This window comes from Schistocerca serialis, chromosome 7 (assembly GCF_023864345.2).
Source record: "Schistocerca serialis cubense isolate TAMUIC-IGC-003099 chromosome 7, iqSchSeri2.2, whole genome shotgun sequence".
NCBI classification, from domain to species: Eukaryota; Metazoa; Arthropoda; class Insecta; order Orthoptera; family Acrididae; genus Schistocerca; species Schistocerca serialis.
This window is the reverse complement of record NC_064644.1, coordinates 490,893,062-490,913,982: the sequence shown is the minus strand read 5'-3', so window position 1 is coordinate 490,913,982 and position 20,921 is coordinate 490,893,062. Positions and strand designations below refer to the sequence as shown.

The window sequence follows — 20,921 nt, the reverse complement described above, 5'->3', positions numbered from 1 at the left end:
ATCCAGGCTCTGTTTACAGCCTCATGATGGTCGCATCCGTGTTTGGCGACATCGCGGTGAACGCACATTGGAAGCGTGTATTGGTCATCGACATACTGGCGTATCACCCGGCGTGATTGTATGGGGTGCCATTAGTTACACGTCTCAGTCACGTCTTGTTGGCATTGACGGCACTTTGTACAGTGTACGTTACATTTCAGATTAGTTACGACCCGTGCCTCTACCGTTCATTCGATCCGTGCGAAACCCTACATTCCAGCAGGGTAATGCACGACCGCATGTTGCAGGTCCTGTACGGATCTTTCTGGATACAGAAAATGTTCGACTGCTGCCCTGGCCAGCACATTCTCCAGATCTCTCACCAATTGAAAACGTCTGGTCAATGGTGGCCGAGCAACTGGCTCGTCACAATACGCCACTCTACTCTTGTTGAACTGCGGTATCGTGTTGAAGCTGCATGGGCAGCTGTACCTGTACATGCCATCCAAGCTCTGTTTTACTCACTGCCCAGGCGTATCAAGGCCGTTATTATGGCCAGAGGTGGTTATTCAGGGTACTGATTTCTCCGGATATATGCATCCAAATTGAGTGTTAATGTGATCACATGTCAGTTCTAGTACAATATATTTGTCCAATGAATACCCGTTTATCATCTGCATTTCTTCTTGGTGTAGCAATTTTAATGGCCAGTAGAGTATTCAACAGTCGCTTTCCCTGTCCTGGCCACTTTACCACACGTTTCTCTATTAATCTTACTATAACTTGGGACCCAACATTAGCTATTATATTACGTTATTATATAACAGTAATTGTAGTATGATACACGATTATAAATGTTTTCTAAATGTTTTGAATGTCATTTTTCTTTCGCTCACTGTATTGTATTATAGCAAAGTTAATTTGTTTTCATCTGAGTTGCTGCGGGCATGTAGTACATTTCGAGATTGCAGTCTCTACGCCGGCCGTGTTGCTGAGGGGTTCTAGGCGCTTCAGTCTGGAACCGCGCTGCCGCTACGGTCGCAGGTTCGAATCGTGCCTCGGGCATGGATGTGTGTGATGTCCTTAGGTTAGTTAGGTTTAAGTAGTTCTAAGTTCTAGCGGACTGATGACCGCAGATGTTAAGTCCCATAGTGCTCAGAGCCATTTGAACCATTTTGAGCGGTCTCTATAAGGCGCAATCACGAATTCACGTTACCTCCATGTGACATTTATGCCGGAGAAGCTTCTAGGTGTTAGTTGGGCACTCTCGTGAGTTATCACCATTGGAAAAGAAACAATAAAAAATTTCCCTTGTAACGTCTGTTAACCGCGGAGCTGTCACGCTACATACTACTCTGGCCTTGGCTTAAACGCTTGTCTTGCCTTAGTTCCGTGCCGAATTTACCAACACCAATTAATGTTAAGCGCATATTGAAATATTACTGTCTCTGTAAATATTTTTGTATGTTACTCAACAAGAAAATTACACTCTTAAGACGCTCTTAACGTTAGTTGACGTTTTTGGATTTGCGCTGTTAGTTGCTAGAAGCGTGCCATTATGAAATATGTCTGGGGACCGCGGGCCGCACGGACACTTCTTTTGGGCCACAGTTTGGCGACCACTGATCTAGACGGTTTCATTCACACAACATTTTTCCCCGCATTGATTTGTGGTTATTCGCGAATTTACGAAAACAAGCGTCAGTTGTGGTGCGAAAATCATTTCAGGCACTCCGCAATGAGACCGGGATCGACTCGTTCAAGTTCGACGCCGGCGAGACGAGTTTCCTGCCGCAGCTGCCCGACATGGACCCCGTGGAGCTGAACCCGGTCAAGTTCACGGAGGACTACGTGAACACCGCCGCCCAGTTCGGGCCCATGATCGAAGTGAGGGCCAGCGTCCGCAGCCAGCACGTGCCCATCTACTTCCGCATGATCGACAAGGACAGCGCGTGGTCCATCGACAACGGGCTCAAGTCGCTGGTGACGACGCTGCTGCAGATGAACATGGTCGGGCACAACTTCGTGCTGCCAGACATGGTGGGCGGGAACGGCTACAAAGGAGCCGTCCCCACCAAGGACTTGTTCATACGCTGGCTGCAGGCCAACGTCTTCATGCCCACCATACAATTCTCCTACGTGCCCTGGGACTTCGATCAAGAGGTAAGCTGGCGCACTTTGCGGCAGGCGTTAACATATGTAAACACTGTAGCGCCAAGAAAGCTTTCTGTGACCACAGCGAAAATTATACCACAAGTTACGTAGACGACAGTGTACAATCGATTATGATTACAAAAGGTTACATTACCTTTCTCATACAATAAAGTACTAAATGTGTGAGGAGCGTAATGAGGCAGATTTTTTATTTACGAAAGTTTCTACTTTTTTTCAAACAACAAAAAAGTTGCCTTGGTAGTAGTTCTCTTCGGCAGCTACAGCGGCCAAGTCGCTGTTCTCAGCCTTGGTAGCAGCGCTGAAAGGCTTTAACTGGTAGGGTCTTTAACGGTGAATCCCGCCTGGTTGTCAGAGATGGGGTGTCTAGGGAACCTGCTTCTGGGATCGCTAAAGCAAGTCGCATTAACGAGTTTTATTACGAGGAATATATGACAATACTTCACTTTGTGTTAAACCGATCTGTCGCAAACAAAGGGCAACAGACAAAATAAACAATCTTCTTCAGTCTACACAATTCCTAAGTCGCTAGTCGCCTAATCTTGATGCTGCTGCAGAAGTGGACCGCGACCAGTCTGCGCGGCGGTTATGTCTTCTTCGTATAGAGTCCGCTGCCGTTGCGTTGTCGTCCTGGAGAGCGGTCGGTCAGCGCGTAATTGGCTGACATCTTCTTCACAGCCCTCTCTGCTCTCCTGTTTCTGACTGGCGTGTCGGAGCTTGGTTTTACGCTGTAACATAACATTCCTCCACTCCCCCCCCCCCCCCCCCAAAGCGACGGACCTTCGTCGTATAGGGAGCTCGACAACGGCGGGGAAGGCAGAAGTGTCGCCGGCCGAAGTGGCCGTGCAGTTAAAGGCGCTGCAGTCTGGAACCGCAAGACCGCTACGGTCGCAGGTTCGAATCCTGCCTCGGGCATGGATGTTTGTAAAGTCCTTAGGTTAGTTAGGTTTAACTAGTTCTAAGTTCTAGGGGACTAATGACCTCAGCAGTTGAGTCCCATAGTGCTCAGAGCCATTTCAGAGCAGAAGTGTCGATGCTCTGAGGGACTGGAAGCTGTGGCTGCAGGAGACGTCAAGCTTCCAGTCTTACCCTGCCATCCGGCCTTCACTCTGGCGGAAACGCTCCCAGGTAAACGTCCATCTCCTGAGGTGGGCCTGAAGCCCATAGCAGATGCAGAAGGCGTCGGCTGTTATGGCGTGGGCGGGTCCAGCTCCATCGGTAGGATGACAGTCCCGTGGCTTCGTGATGACAAATGGTTCAAATGGCTCTGAGCACTATGGGACTCAACTGCTGAGGTCATTAGTCCCCTAGAACTTAGAACTAGTTAAACCTAACTAACCTAAGGACATCACAAACATCCATGCCCGAGGCAGGATTCGAACCTGCGACCGTAGCGGTCTTGCGGTTCCAGACTGCAGCGCCTTCAACCGCACGGCCACTTCGGCCGGCTCGTGATGACATCCTCTGGCGGCTGTGTGACCGCGCTGTCCTCGGGATTCGTGAATCTGAGTCCCAAAATGAAATCCTTTTAAAACATTTTTCAGTTTTGGGAAAAGGAAAAGTTACATCCGTTCAGTTGAGGTGAATAGGGGACTGTGGAACGACAGGAATGCCTTTTGAGGTAAAAAAACTCCATGATGCAAGTGGCTGTGTGACATGATATGTTGTCATGATGCAGCATCCACTTCTCTACAAAGTCCGGTCTCACTCGATTCACCCTTTTCCTTTCAAGGAGTGTTTGTAAAATACCTGAATTACAGTTTGTCCCGGAGGCACAAATTCTTTGATTGCGATACCTCAACTGCCAAAAAAGCAAATCAGCATTAACATCTTGAGTTGTCGGTTGTTCTGCCGGATATTAGCGTCGTTCTTGCACTATATTTCAGTAACGTAGCTTGTAACCTTCATCAGGTGCGACCTGAGACTGTTCTTCGACTGGACCTGGTCCAGTATTTATCTCTGTAGACTTCCTCCTCCACCGGCGGTTGCAGGTGACGTGCTGGAGCACTGCTGTTCCCTTTTCCATCCGCTGCGGTTCTGGGCGTTCCCTCTGCGGTCCGCGCCTACCAGACCCGCTCCTGGTGTGTTTGGGGTTCTGTCTGGGTTGCCAGGCGTTCTCCATGCGGTCCTTTCGCGCTCACTACGATCTTCTGGTGCGTTGCCGTTCAGTTTTCGGTCCTCTGCGGCTCTGAATGTTCCCTCTGCGGTCCGAGCCCGTCGGATCCGCTCCTGGACGTTCCGTCTTCGGTCCGGTGAACCTGGCACTGGCGATCGTTTTCTATATCCACGCTTCCGGTTCTTCTGTTCATGGAGTTCTGCAGCTGTCCCGTTGCTCCTTTAACAACTCTAGAGCAGGTACCGAGGCTGTGCTTAGCTGGTACCCCATGTCGCGGTTCATGAAATAGTCAGTTTCTCTCTCGATTCCCTTACAACACTGTCCCAAAATCCGGGTGGCTGTGCTATAATCTTGGTTTAATCATAATTCATGGCATGATCTAGTTCTAGACAATGTTCAGCAATGTCTGATTTCGTCACCTGTCTTAATCGGATGTGCCTTTGATGTTTCTTGCACCTTATAGCCACTGTTCTTGTCGTCTGACCTATGTAGCATACGCCACATTGACAAGGTATATTGAAAATGCCTGGTTTCCGTAACCCCAGGTCGTCTTTAACATTTCTCACCAGTCCCTCGATCTTGCTGGATGGACAGAAAACACACTTGATGATGTGTTTACGGAGGATCCTACTGATTCTGGCAGAAATAGAACCAGCATTGGGCAGATACGCAACCTTCTCTGCTTCATCTTGCTCTGCTTCTGGCACCTATGGTGTAGCGACTGGTTGGAGTGCCATCTCATTATTTTGATTAATGATTTGCTTATACTACCTTTTTTCGGCCGAGGAGATGTCTCAGTGTGCCACACCACACTTTTCCTGTTTGTTTCAGGATCCTACTGAAAAATCCAAGCTTCACCACTTTCGGTCACACGACTGAACCATTCATGATGATTGACGATCTTCTCAAGAAGACACAAGAGCAGGCACGTTCCTCGTTTTCGTCGTTTTGAATGTCTTCCTCAGTAAGGTTCATCTTCAACGTGTTTTCGGTCTTACAAAAATTATTTTTTCCAGGGAAAAACTTGTTCTCTTGATAGTTTCATTGTGAATCACTTTTCAAAGGCCACAACTGCAGATTCCATAAGTTTAACACACAACTTTGTGATATAACGTTGCTCTGAATTCCGCTGTACCATTTTCCTAAAACACAACAAAACCACGGCTTCAGTGACGACGCCCTCAAAAATCACGTGATGGCTGTACGGAGCTGAAACTCGGATTGAGCATCTGGATGAATACGCCGATCTACGTAAGTTGCCGGATCGCTCGCAGTGTTGCCAGTCTTATTACGATAGTCACACACCTAGTATGGCGTTGACTCCTACATATTTTTACCACAGTCTCCGCACCTCTGAGCCTTGCTATGGAATCCCCACCTCGCAGACTGTAAGGGAGCACAGAGAACATCAAAAGCGGTTGTTGACAAACCAGCAAATTTTCGACGCAGATAGGTCCACAACTGCTGCCGTGGCCAGCATCCCACATACTCTGCATGAGAAACCGAACGCTCCTGCACGCCATTATATGCTGCGTGGCGGTGATGTGGCGTGTGGTCTACTAGATGTGGCTACGAAATTACTAGACTATTACTGTAAAACATTTCCTTTTAAAACCACACATATTTCGTTACTGTTCCACTCTGTGAAATTTCTTTCGTTCCTTGTTGACGAATTGGCAATTCGGTGGCTGTTGTTGCTAAATGCATTGCTTGCTTCGTTTATCGTTGCCTTTGTTCGCTTTGTACCACACACTTAGCACAGCAGCACTGCTGAGAGTCACTCGTCGACTAAGCGGTTCGAGTACACTCCGTGCCCTCGCGCTGTGCTCACCACTGGACGCCACCAGTCCCACCACCTGCCGCCATTAACAGTCAATATTGTAGTTTCATGGCAGACTATACGTGGGCATCGAATGCCGTAATCATCATTCGCCTTTTGCTACCACGCACTAAAGGGGTTCCTTGTGACTGTAAGAATACTTTCGTAGAAAAATGCAGGAGGAGGATAAGTAAGATCAGATAATGTGTCAGTACTATAATAACTAATGGTGTCTGAAATAGTGTTTGTACCGTTGAAATTGGTACAAATCCTTGTACAGCTGAATTCATAGATGCAGCGACACTACACAAGGCACGTTAGAGTGTGCGATTGTGAGTACTTATACTACGATCACTTACCCCATTTGCTGTTCTATTAACGAATTTTTTTAGAGAAAAAAGGCTGCCGATAAGCTTTCCTTTGAACTATTATTTTATAGTTATGCTCACTTCACGAGACATTACTTAGCAAGATGAAATACGTTGACTGATTCTTCACGAAAGCTACGATATCTGAATTTTAAGAGTAAACCTGTACCAAACGCACAGCGTCTCCGATCTAGTAGGAGTTTTGTGTGTGCCTCTGACTGCTGTTTTCGCGTGTACAAAACGAATTTCTAACTATAGAAGCGGGGTAGTAATGAGGACTCTGCAGCGCTTCCCATGGGGTTAGCGCCCGAAAGAAGCTTCGCTGTTTGCGTACATGCAGAAGCAATGACGACACAAGCACCCTCCTTATCAGTGACATCAATAATCTTACCACTGATATCACCTTAATCATCAGTGACGCTATCAAGCCACACTTCTCCTCTTCCCCTTCCCCAGTGTACATTCAATTAAAATCCAAAATGGCACAATAGCGCAATTGTGCTAGTGTGATATTAGAGTCCCCTCTCCTAAATCCAGTTTAGTACGAGTCATCCAGTCGAAATCCAATATGGCAGAAATAATTGACTGATGTTTTATACCCCACTATTTCCCAGCCAGTCATAGTGTATTAAACGGAAGCAACCAGTTGCAATGCAGTTTAATGAAATAATTACAATAGCCTACTTGTGGTTTGTATCTCTCCACACACACCTCTCTGTCTCCAGGAGATCACATCTAAATATGAATATCATATACAGTTTTTAATTAATAAATGGTATAAAGTACAATTTATCCAAGTTGGTGAAGCTAGCCAAGTTTCAATAAATAAGTAAAATAAATTAAACAAATTGAAAAATGCGACTTGGTGCAACTAGCCCAGTTGTGCTTCGTACCCTAAGGGCTCTTCCCCTCTTCTTCAGCCAGCCATAGTGTAGCATTGAAATGAAATGTAAAAATTGCCAGCCCTGTTTCCAAGATTTGAAAATTCGGAAGGAGCGTTGCAGGCCCCAGTGCACGCCACATAGCCCCTGCTACCCATGCAGCCGCCTCCTGCGTATAGTGGACATGTGACCTATTCAGCGGAACCTGAAGCCCAACCACCCTTTGGCGCAAGTCGAGGAATCTGCAGCCTACACGGTCGCAGAACTGTCTCAGCCTCGTTAGGTTAGAGGGTCTCGGAAAAACACAAGAAGGGCTTTAGTCACAAAGGGTGCAGGCTGAACACAGGAAGAACGTAGATACAAGAACCATTCGTATAACATTTGAAAATTGTCGTAGCTGTGTTGAGAAAGTACCATAGCTCCAAGCGCTAATAGAAAGCACTGATTCTCAAATCGTTATAGGCACTGAAAGCTGGCTAAAGTCGGATACAAGCTCAGCCGAACTTTGTGCGAAGAACCTAACGGTGTTCCGAAAGGACAGGCTAAACACGGTTGGCGGTGGCGTGTTTGTTGCTGTCAGAAGTAGTATAATTTGTCGCGAAATTGAAGTAGGTACTTCCTGTGAGTTAATATGGGCAAAAGTCATTGTCAGCAACTGGAATAAAATAATAATTTGGTCCTTTTACCGATCTCCCAATTCTGATGATACAATTGCTGAAAGGTTCCAAGAAAACTTGGGTTTGATTTCAAACATCTACCCGACCCATACGATAATAGTTGATGGTGACTTTAATTTACCCTCAATACGTTGGCGAAAATACATGTTTAATTCCGGAGGTACGCATAAAATATCATCCTAAATTGTGCTAAACGCATTCTCTGAAAATTATTTCGATCAGTTAGTTCATGAGCCCACGCGAATAGTAAACGGTTGTGAAAACACAATGACCTCTTAGCAACAAATAATCCTGAGTTAATAACGAGCATCAAAACCGATTCAGGGATTAGTGAACACAGGCTAGCTAAATTGAATATTGTAGGCCCCAAATCCTCGAAAAATAAGCGAAAAATATACCTATTCAAAAAAGCAGATAAAAATTCACTTGACGCTTTCCTGAGAGACAATCTCCACTCATTCCAAATTAATAATATAAGTGTAGATCAGATATGGCTTAAATTCTAAGAAATAGTGTCGGCAGCAATTGACAGATTAATGCCAAATAAATTAACAAACGACGGAGCTGATCCTCCTTCGTACACAAAACGGGTTAGAACACTGTTGCAGAAACAACAATAGTGTTTGTACCGTTGCAGAAACAACGAAACAAACATGCCAAATTTAAACAGACGCAAAATCCCCAAGATTCGCGATCCTTTACAGAAGCTCGAAATTTAGCGCGGACTTCAATGCGAGATGCCTATAACAGTTTCCACAACGAAGGTTAGTCTCGAAACCTGGCAGAAAATCCAAAGACATTCTGGTCGTATGTGAAGTATGTTAGCGGCAAGAAACAATCAATGCCTTCTCTGCGCGATAGCAATGGAGATACTATCGAAGACAGTACTGCCAAAGCCAAGTTACTAGACACAGTCTTCCGAAATGCCTTCACAAAAGAAGACGAAGTAAATATTCCACATTTCGAATCGAGAACAGCTGTCAACACGAGTAACGTAGTAGAAAATATCTTCGGAGTAGAGAAGCAACTTAAATCACTTAATAAAAGCAAGTCTTCTGGTCCAGACTGTATACCAATTAGGTTCCTTTCGGATTATGCTGATGCATTAGCTCCATACTTAACAATCATATACAACCGTTCGCTCGACGAACCATCCGTACCCAAAGACTGGAAAGTTGCACAGGTCACACCAATATTCAAGAAAGGTAGGAGTAATCCACTAAATTACAGGCCCATATCGTTAAGGTCGATATGCAGCAGGATTTTAGAACATATATTGTTTTCGAACATTATGAATTACCTCGAAGGAAACGGTCTATTGACACACAGTCAACATGGGTTTAGAAAACATCGTTCCTGTGAAAAACAACTAGCTCTTTATTCACATGAAGTGTTGAGTGCTATTGACAAGGGATTTCAGATCGATTCCGTATTTCTGGATTTCCGGAAGGCTTTTGACACTGTACCACAGAAGCGGCTCGTAGTGAAATTGCGTGCTTATGGAGTTGTGATTTTCTGTCAGAGAGGTCTCAGTTCGTAGTAATTGACGGAAAGTCATCGGGTAAAACAGAAGTGATTTCTCGCGTTTCCCAAGGGAGTGTTAAAGGCCCTCTGTTGTTCCATATATATATATATATATATATATATATATATATATATATATATATATATATATATATATATAAAACATTTAGGAGACAATATGAGCAACCGTCTTAAATTGTTTGCAGATGATGCTGTCCTTTATCGTCTAGTAGAGTAATCAGAAGATCAAAACAAATTGCAAAATTATTCAGAAAAGATATCTGTATGGTGCAATAATTGGTAATTGACCGTAAATAATGGAAAATGTGAGGTCATGAGTGCTAAAATGAATCCGTTAAACTTCAGTTACAAGATAAATTAGTCAAATTTAAAGCCCGTAGATTCACCTAAATACCTAGGAATTACAGTTACGAACAACTTAAATTGGAAAGAACACACAGAAATTGTTGCGGGGAAGGCGAACCAAAGACTGCGTTTTATTGGCAGGACACTTAGAAAATGTAACAGACCTACTATGGAGACTGCATACACTACGCTTGTCCGTCCTCTTTTAGAATACTGCTGCGCGGTGTGGGATCCTTACTAGATAGAACTGACGGAGTACATCAAAAAAGTTCAAAGAAAGGCAACACGTTTTGCATTATCGCGAAATATGGGAGAGAGTGTCACAGAAATGATACAGGATTTGGGCTGGAAATCATTAAAACAAAGGAGTTATTCGTTGGGACCGAATCTTCTCACGAAATTCCATTCTCCTCCGAATGCGAAAATATTTTGTTGACACCGACCTACATAGGGAGGAACGATCACCACGATAAAATAATGGAAATCAGAGCTTTTACGGAAAGATGTAGGTGTTCATTCTTTCCGTGCGCTATACGAGATTGGAATAATAGAGAATGGTGAAGGTGGTTCGATGAACCCTCTGCCAGGCTCTTAAATATGATTTGCAGAGTACCCATGTAGATGAACAAACTTCCCTTACACTTCAGTACAGAATTAATTGTGAACCCCGACCAATCGAGATTTGAAGAGAAAATGAATATGAAAGGATCCTTGGGAATTTGAGGTACCAAGAGAGTTGAATCAAGATGGACTAACATCAATGCCTTGACACATTCGTATACAGTTATGTCAACTGTTGATCCAGATAATAACTTGAAAGTTATTTGTTACGTATTGCGAGAATTTGGTTGTGCTCTGCCTGTTACGATTCCTTCTCGTGTGCGTGGTCCTGCAAGGGCAGCAGGGAATAACTACGTGACTGCAAGCAAGAGTGGCATAACGGGCGTAGGAGAGGTATCACTATGGTATGAGCACTGCTTTTGGCACTGCTTGATTCCTAGTCTGTGTATAGAAATCTTACTCTTCTAGAGCAAACTCTCCCTTCTGAAAAATGTGTGATATTGCAGTTCATACCTCTGGATGTTTGTTTTTCCTGTGCCTGCAAAACATTTTAAGGCACTATCTACAGCTGCGCCTTGAAGGATAACCAGTTTCACGATAAGCTGTTCGACAGACTGTTTCGCATTCGGTTGCATGCCATCAGATTCCATCAGTTTTCATCACCCCCATTACATCAATATGATTCTTTATGCTTGCTTTACGAGTGTATACTTTGTTAAACGTCCTGCGCAGTTTGTAACTTCCAAGAAGTTCGCCTTCGATCTTGATGGTACGAACCTTTGTAACCACTGTAGCGTGCCATTTCATTCGGTGTTCGCGGTGCAAGACAACACCTTGTTTTGAACATTTCGACAACGTCGACGATGTCCATTTTGTGAAGTGTAATACATACGCTCTCCTGATGCACGTGGTGAGTCATTAACAGCTAATGTTTTTCCTCTCATAACTATTCACACGACACTGTTAAATGAGCCTTACGAAAGACTGAACTTGCGACTTCGCAATCAAGGGATTCCTTGTCACAGTGTATGTGAAACAAATTTTGAATAATATTCAGTTCCTGTCATTATGGTTAATGTTGTGCTACGATGATACACTGAAGAGCCAAAAGAAACTGGTACACCTGCCTAATACCGCGTAGTGCCCCCGTGAGCACGAATAAGTGCGACAAGACGAAGTGGCATGGACTCGACTAATGTCTGAAGTAGTGCTGGACGGAACTGACCCCGTGAATCCTGCAGGGCTGTCCATAAATCCGTATTAGTACGAGAGGGTGGAGATCTCTTCTGAACAACACGTTGCAAGGCATCCCAGATATGCTCAATAATGCTCATTTCTGGCGATTTTGGTGGCCTGAGGAAGTGTTTAAAATCAGGAGAGTGTTCCTGAGGCCCTTCTGTAGCAGTTCTGAACGTGTGTGGTGTCACATTGTCCTGCTGGAATTGCCCAAGTCCATCGGAACAATTTGAAAAGAGATTGCTGCGACCAGGCAACATGTTTCCAGTCATAAGCAGTCCAACGTCGGTGTTGACGAGCCCAAGCGAGATGTAAAGCTTTGCGTCCTGCAGTCATCAAGGTTACACGAGTAGGCCTTCGGATCTGAAAGCCCACATCGATGATGCTTCATTGAATGGTTCGCACGCTGACACTTGTTGGTGGCCCAGCACTGAAATGTGCAGCAATTTGCGGAAGGGTTGCACTTCTGTTACGCTGAACGATTCTCTTCAGTCGTCGTTGGTCCCGTTCTTGCAGGATCATTTTCCGGCCACAGCGTAGTCGGAAATTTGAAGTTATATCGGATTCCTGATATTCACGGTACACTCGTAGAAACGGTCGTACGGGAAAATCCCCACATCTTCGCTACCTCGGAGATGCTGTGTCTCATCACTCGTGCGCCGACTATAGCACTACTTTCAAACTCACTTAAATCTGGATAACCTGCCATTGTAGCAGCAGTAATTGATCTAACATGCTTTTTTATTCCAGTCTCTGATCACAAATGAATTCTTTAGACAATGACCGGTTTCAGTCTGTAATGACCATTCTCAGATCTTTTTTACACAATGTCCTAAAGTGATACGGCCATAATGGCATCGTCAAAACATATAAACATAATCAGCATAGCATCGTCACATAGATTTAAAAGATGACGATGCTATGGTGATTTTACAGTATTGAATCACTGTTTGTATACGCGACTATGTCGCAGTTGGTGAAATTGATCTAAGAACTGTGCTATACACTTGTTTTATACAGACGTTGCCGACCGCAGCGCCGTATTCTGCCTGTTTAGATATCTCTGTATTTGAATACGCATGCCTATACCAGTTTCTTTGGCGCTTCAGCGTATATACAGGGTGTTACAAAAAGGTACGGCCAAACTTTCAGGAAACATTCCTCACACACAAAGAAAGAAAATATGTTATGTGGACATGTGTCCGGAAACGCTTACTTTCCATGTTAGAGCTCATTTTATTACTTCTCTTCAAATCACATTAATCATGGAATGGAAACACACAGCAACAGAACGTACCAGCGTGACTTCAAACACTTTGTTACAGGAAATGTTCAAAATGTCCTCCGTTAGCGAGGATACATGCATCCATCCTCCGTCGCATGGAATCCCTGATGCGCTGATGCAGCCCTGGAGAATGGCGTATTGTATCACAGCCGTCCACAATACGAGCACGAAGAGTCTCTACATTTGGTACCGGGGTTGCTTAGACAAGAGCTTTCAAATGCCCCCGTAAATGAAAGTCAAGAGGGTTGAGGTCAGGAGAGCGTGGAGGCCATGGAATTGGTCCGCCTCTACCAATCCATCGGTCACCGAATCTGTTGTTGAGAAGCGTACGAACACTTCGACTGAAATGTGCAGGAGCTTGATGCTAGTACTGTAGAGCAATGAGTCGCATGTCAACACAAGCACCGAACTCAACATTACCTTCCTTCAATTGGGCCAATTGGCGGTGAATCGAGGAAGTGCAGTACATACTGACGAAACTAAAATGAGCTTTAACACGTAAATTAAGCGTTTGCGGACACATGTCCACATAACATCTTTCCTTTATTTGTGTGTGAGGAATGTTTCCTGAAAAATTGGCCATACCTTTCTGTAACACCCTGTATACAGGATGTAACAGCTGTAAGTGCACACATTTTTATTGGTGACTAAGGACGGCGTACTGAACAATATTACAGCAGTATTCACTTAATTTGTAAACAATTAATTGTAGCTAATAGAAATAGTGTGTTTTAGGGTGTTTAGTATTTCCTAGTACAAGTTCCAAGATCAAGTGATTAATGCTTATTTTCCCGTCGGTAGTAGGTCAGGTGTTGAAGTGTGGACGCGTGGACGCAAAACGGGCAGTGTATACTGCCAGGCACACTCCACTTAGTGGCGTAGTTACGACCATGTGGAAAACATCAGATAGTAAATTATGTGACGTGTTTGTGGAAGATTGCTAGACGCAGAAGTAATATATATATATATATATATATATATATATATATATATATATATATATGGAAAAATCCTGAAATGGGCACAAATTACAGTACCAATGATCACAATATCGCACTTAAACCTCTAACACACTGTATAGACAATTTTGTTGTACAAAGTTGAAGTCTTTGCCGTAAATAGAAAGAATTTACAAGTGTGCTGCCTATCTGATATCGCGTGTCACACAGTCATATGTTGAGACATAAATCTTACACCTCGTTTGTTTCTTGAGCTTGTCTCTTTTCACAGCACTGAAATTACCAGGTTTAATCAGAGTGTGGTTTTGTATACGAAGCACAGAACATTCACTTTTTGAGAACTGGGAGCGCCCCCGCAAGCCTGCAGCTGAGAGCGGCCCGTGTTGCAGACGGTGACGATCAGCCGCAGCATGGCGGCGCTGCACGCCCAGTACGCGCCGCGCATCGTCGAGCTGATGAGGAAGGCGGTGCGGGACGGCAGCCCCGTCAACCCCCCCATCTGGTGGATCGACCCCACCGACGAGACGGCCCTCGCCACCGACTCAGGTACGATGCGCAGTTTCCTCTGTCACCAACTGGCCACACACTCATTTCCCAGTTACCGAGATCCCAACATACATTTACGGCGATTTTAGACTTATTTCCTGTTCTTACCACAGAACGATACCCCAACAGATAAAACATAAAAAAAGACAGAACCATGTTTCCATAATTCAAGGATACAACGTTCCCTCCACTAAACGAAAATAGTGCATACCATTAACAAGGACATCGGGACAGAGAACCAAATGTCATATCTGGAATGTGACAATGCCTCTAGAGTTCGCCATAGAATGACAATGTAACAAAGCCAGAACCTTTATGTTTTTTTTTTTCGTTCTCTTTAACTGGTAAGTGTCATTGTAGCATTATACACTACCAGTTTGAGGTGTAAGTTTTCGTTGGCGTGCAGAATTCAGAAAATCTATGAGATAGTTTTGCAGTTGACTGAAATATACAGCAACACCAATGTGGAAGTGATACCACATTGGGAAATCATACTCCAGTTGGATTCCAGTGGTTTTAACTACATTCAGTGCAACTGCGCGTCTCTTTGAGTTACAGCCGCATATATCTTTCCTACATCTCGTCATGCCCAGCGTGGCACAAGGCAAATTCTCTAAGTATTCAGGAAAGACATTCCAGATGCACATAGTGTGATATCCTACCAATAATAGTAATAACCTTGCACTTACAATCGCCCTCCCTACCCTCCATAAACACTGTGTTGCATGCCATGCAACAGTGCGGCGCCACAAACAACAACGCATAAATCAGGGAACTAAGGCTAGTGGCTACGTAACATAGTTTCCCCATAACCACAATAATCGATCCTTTCTAGAATACTGCTCAGGTACATGGACCCATAACAAACAGCACTAACAGAGAATGCTGAATTTATATTCTACTGGCCATTAAAATTGCTACACCACGAAGATGACGTGCTACAGACGCGAAGTTTAACCGACAGGAAGACGATGCTGTGATATGCAAATGATTAGCTTTTCAGAGCATTCACACAAGGTTGGCGCCGGTAGGAACACCTACAACGTGCTGACATGAGGAACGTTTCCAACCGATTTCTCATACACAAACGGCAGTTGACCGGCGTTGCCTGGTGAAACGTTGTTGTAATGCCTCGTGTAAGGAGGAGAGATGCGTACCATCACGTTTCCAACTTTGATAAAGGTCGAATTGTAGCCTATCGCGATTGCGGTTTATCGTATCGCGACATTGCTGCTCACGTTAGTCGAGATCCAATGACTCTTGGCAGAATATGGAATCGGTAGGTTCAGGAGGGTAATACGGAACGCCGTGCTGGATCCCAACGGCCTCGTATCACTAGCAGTCGAGATGACAGGCATCTTATCCGCATAGCTGTAACGGATCGTGGAGCCACGTCTCGATCCTGAGTCAAGAGATGAGGACGTTTGGAAGACAACAGCCATCTGCGTTAACAGTTCGACGACGTTTGCAGCAGCATGGACTATCAGCACGGAGACCACGGCTGCGATTACCCTTGACGCTGCATCACAGACAGGAGAGCCTGCGATGGTGTACTCAACGACGCACTTGGGTGTACGAATGGCAAAACGTCATTTTTTGGGATGAATCCAGTTTCTGTTTACAGCATCATGATGGTCGCGTCCGTGTTTGGTGACATCGCGGAGAATGCACATTGGAAGCGTGTATTCGTCATCGCCATACTGGCGTATCACCCGACGTGATGGTATGGGAGCCATTGGTTACACGTCTCGGTCACCTCTTGTTCGCATTGCCGGCGCTTTGAACAGTGGACGTTACATTTCAGATGTGTTACTACCCGTGCCTCTACCGTGCATTCGATCCCTGCGAAACCCTACATTTCAGCAGGATAATGGACGACCGCGTGTTGCAGGTCCTGTACGGGCCTTTCTGGATGAAGGAAATGTTCAACTGCTGACCTAGCCAGCACATTCTCCAGATCTCTCACCAATTGAAAACGTCTGGTCAATGGTGGCCGAGCAACTGGTTCGTCACAACACGCCAGTCACTACTCTTGATGAACTGTGGTATCGTGTTGAAGCTGCATGGGCAGCTGTACCTATACACGCCATCCAAGTTGTGTGTGACTCAATGCCTAGGCGTATCAAGGCCATTATTACGGCCAGAGGTGGTTGTTCTGGGTGCTGATTTCTCAGGATCTATGCACCCAAATTGAGTGTTAATGTAATCACATGTCAGTTATAGTATAATATATTTGTCCAGTGAATACCCATTTATCATCTGCATTTCTTCTCGGTGTAGCAATTTTAATGGCCAGTAGTGTACAAAGAACTGCAGCACGAAAGGTCACGTAACTGGTCGACCGATATGAGAGACTCGTGTAGGTGACCTGAAGTGTCATACGCGTGAAAACAGGTTTCAACGGGTCTGTGAAAGCCTGTTTACGTACAGCCAAGAATCAGCACCATGTGACGAATCTAGAAAAGTGCGACTGTGACCCCATGTTGTTGCTCACGGAAGAACTGCCGAGACAAGATTACACTAACTAACGCACGCCAGTGGCATGTGAGGAATCATTTTCTCTGCGAACTACATGTGAATGGAACAGGAAGGAAACCATGTACTTCGCATTAGTTTACAGACATAGAGATTTACTTTATTCGTATGCAATATGGAACCGATGGCAGGAATTGGTACAGGCAGAAGGATACTAAGATCGTGCCATGTGACGTCAGCAGAGGGGCACAGAAAGAGTAACGTGCACTGTTCGCGTGCACAACACGAGTAGTGGAGTGCTAGATGGAGGCACTACCCGCAGTAAGAGGGCAGATGTTGCTAGTTCAGGCTACTGCGTTGGAGCCATCTGACATGCGTACAAGCTGCTGCCGCTCCTCCTGATGCGGGAGCAGCAAGAATGAAACACAGAATGACATTGGGAATCCGTTAATGAAGTAAAATGGAATGCCCACTCGATCAAGAAATTGCTGGCGAGGAGGTTCTTTACCTAAAATCCATGACCAAAGCACCAAAACGGTCGAGAGAGCACGCATCGCAGCTAGTGTTGCGTGAAATCCAAATTCCCCTAAAAGAGTTCTTCAATAGTTTGAATCAATATTTTTAGAGCTCAGATTACTTGTTAATGTCATGAATGAGAAAACAATACGTTCATTAACTTTGGACATATTGTAGTAAATAATTTCCAAATGAAAGTTCTCAGTTGTACAGTATCACCAAGCAGTGCATAGTTATATTTTATGCATTTGACTCAATCTTCGCTGTTAGACTTGCAGTTGCAGTGAACACTTTTAGAGATTTATAGAATAAATTAAGAAAGTTTATGGACCAGAAATGTAAGAATAAGAATTGCTAAAGGCAGCTCAGGGCCTTGGGTGCACCACACCCAATTCCACGTAGATTGCAGGTTCTCTGAAGAACTTTCGTTAGTCCACTCTAGTGTGATACAATTTCTGATCCATGTTCCCAGCACTGAACTTCTATTTAAACTGAGGAACAACGAAAAAAAAATCGTCAGTTTGTGGTATATCAGCTACATCAACTGTAGCGTAATAAATATGAAACAGTTTCGAAATGCCAGCTGATAACTTTGACTACTGGTGAATGTTCTTGATTGTACGGTCATTTTCAGCGACCATGTTGACCTTTCTCCTCTTATGCCTTTACAAGGGCACTGTTTCATTGCCTTACAGTGTAATTGGACATGGTGTTTCATTATCTTGACCACTATCCGCTTCGTCATATGTAGTTTAGACAACCTCTATCACTAATCGGTTCCCATTTCATTCCTAGATGGGAATACTATAACTTCTGGAATGATACACTAATCTCTTCCTTCTCTCATAATTTAGATTGGTGTGCACCCAGTACTGTAATGATTTAAACAATTAAATTTCCCTTATAGTATGTAGCAATCATCTCCGTGTACAATGCTGCTAAGGGCAGTATGTTCTAAAAATACATTCCAGGCTCTCTCATGTAGCTTTCATAAGAGTTGCTTGGATGATGGTATGTCACAAAGTATTTCAGTTCTACTTCATGGTCTTGCATCCCACATGTCCAAAATTCTAAAATTAGTTGGAAACCATTATCATAGAGAACAACATTTGGTTTTCCACTTTTATAAAATTATCTTTCGTAACTCGATTCATGGTCAAAGTTCTAAGCCTTCCTTTGTTTAGCCGCATGTCAGTTTTCATCCATGAAATAATATCTAATAGCCAGAAATTAAATTTGCGACTGCTAAATAGCCACAGAAGTGTAGCGATAGGGCGTGGAAGCTGGCACACAAGTGGCCGATGGGACGGAGCTGGATACTGGCGTGAGGGGGGGGGGGGGGGGGGAGGGGGGGGGGAGCAGAGGGGAGTGGTTGATGCTACTGAGTACCGCTGCTGCCGGGGTCTGCGTACAGCAAATACTGCAGTCTTTATACAAAATTATGTATTAGTAATAACAAAAATGACACTTAAATAAGTCTACATGACAGTAGGTAGTTAATGGCCAAAAAGGAAAATCGCAATAGAAAGGATATTACGAACAACAGATTCATCAGACCTCATGGAAATAAGTATAATGATCGTAAAATAACTATTTGGGTATGATGAAACAAGCGAATGGCTGCGAAATAATTTCATGGAAAGGAATAATATGCTTTTCATACTGTAATTCTGCATCACCACATTGTATCCAGCGTAATGTGAACCATTATAAAATCGGAGAAAATGAAATTGGTTATTGAGATTAATGTGCATCTTGACTGGGGTTATACCAAATGCAGAGTTCTGGAGAGAAAAGGCAAGAGCGGATGTCCGTGGAAAACATTTAACCGAAGAAAGGACAGGCTAGCGAGATATGTAGCAAGGCATTTGGAGATACTTAGGGGGGGCAATGGAAGCAGCAGTTTTTGAGGAAAACAGGTAGAGAATGCAATGCGTAGAACATTTTATTAGAACATTTCTTATACTTACAAAATGTGCTTAAATGAAAAACATTAGCACACGATATAAAGGAAGTGACAGCGGCATTAAAACATTGAGAAAAGGCTTTCCCATTTTAGTGTCGCTCAGGCTCTATGGATTCATGTAAATCACTTGTAGTGGGTCTACGAGGCAAAAGTGTGGAGCTTTCTGTTTGCTGTCTGTGTGATTCACAATAGACAAGCAAGAACTTAAATGTGTGGCTTTTTTCCTAGCAAAGTAGAAGGTGTTATCATAAAGTTTTAATTATTGCCCTGAAAAGTAAAGTTAGGTCAGTTTTTCTTTCAGTCACATATTTGCAATCCAGGTACACCCAACGCCTCAGTACCATAGCATGCTACTAAATGCGAGAAGAAAGGAGAAAAAGATAATGGCGCAGGACACTGATGAAGTGGGATTAGACTGTGCCATCTAGTTTTGACTCCATAGTAGCGTACTGCGGTGCCAGAATTGCAGCTATGTTCCAGCAAGTAGACACAATGTAAATTGCGTAGGTTCATTTTTTTGAAGAGGTGGTTAAATCGTTGTGACTACTTTGCAGGATCAGCTGTGTGATAGCAGACCAGCGGTGACACAGTGTGTGCTTTGCGTGTGCAGAGTTCCTTCTGGGAGAGGACGTGCTGGTGGCACCGGTGCTGTACCACGACGACGTGGAGCGCGACATCTACCTGCCCAGGGGCAGCTGGAGGGATGAGGCGGACCCGGAGCACCCCGTCATACAGGGCCCCACCTGGCTCTGCAGCTACCCGGCGCCCGCCAACACGCTGCCGTACTTCACCAGGGTCTCCGCCACCTAGTGCTGCAGAAATGTGCACAACCTCTGTACATATAAATTAAAATGCCTTTCTAGTTCATTACAGTCCTTACAATACTCGTACGCTGTTTACTTATACGGTATGCTTTCTCCAATCCTTACGATTTACATAAACGATCTGGTTGATGGTACTGACGGCGGCCGTAGATTGTTGGCCAATGATGCTGTAGTCAACAGGAAAGTAGTATCACACGAAAGTTGTGAACAAATCAATGAGGATTTGCAGGAAATAAATGCTTGGTGTAATGACTGGCAGTTACCTGTCAATATTACTAAGTGTAACCTACTGCGTATAACAAGGCGAAAATCCTCATTAATGTATGAGTACAAAATAAATGATCAGTCTGTGGAAGCGGTAACTTCAGTCAAGTATCTGGGTGTGACTATTCGAAATGATCTCAAATGGAATGATCAGATTACACAAGTAACGGGTAAGGCGAACTCTAGATTGCGGTTTCTTGGTAGAATCCTGAAGCGATGCAGACAACAAAGGAAATAGCTTACAATACGTTAGTTCGTCCAGTCTTGGAGTATTGTTCGTCTGTATGGGACCCTTACCAGTAGGGTCTGATTCAAGAGCCCGCATCTCGTGGTCGTGCGGTAGCGTTCTCGCTTCCCACGCCCGGGTTCCTGGGTTCGATTCCCGGC

General features: G+C 44.4%; 1 protein-coding gene across 1 annotated transcript in view; it reads left to right on the top strand.

Moving 5' to 3' along the window:
- Positions 1–20,256, top strand: part of LOC126413170 (myogenesis-regulating glycosidase-like) — a 70,973-nt gene extending 50,717 nt beyond the window's left edge. Inside the window, exons 5-7 of the mRNA XM_050083066.1 lie at positions 1,723–2,142; positions 14,333–14,489; positions 20,057–20,256. Coding sequence (XP_049939023.1) covers positions 1,723–2,142; positions 14,333–14,489; positions 20,057–20,256 — 777 coding nt within the window. The remainder of the gene's footprint in view (positions 1–1,722; positions 2,143–14,332; positions 14,490–20,056) is intronic.
- The last annotated feature ends 665 nt before the right edge of the window (positions 20,257–20,921 follow it).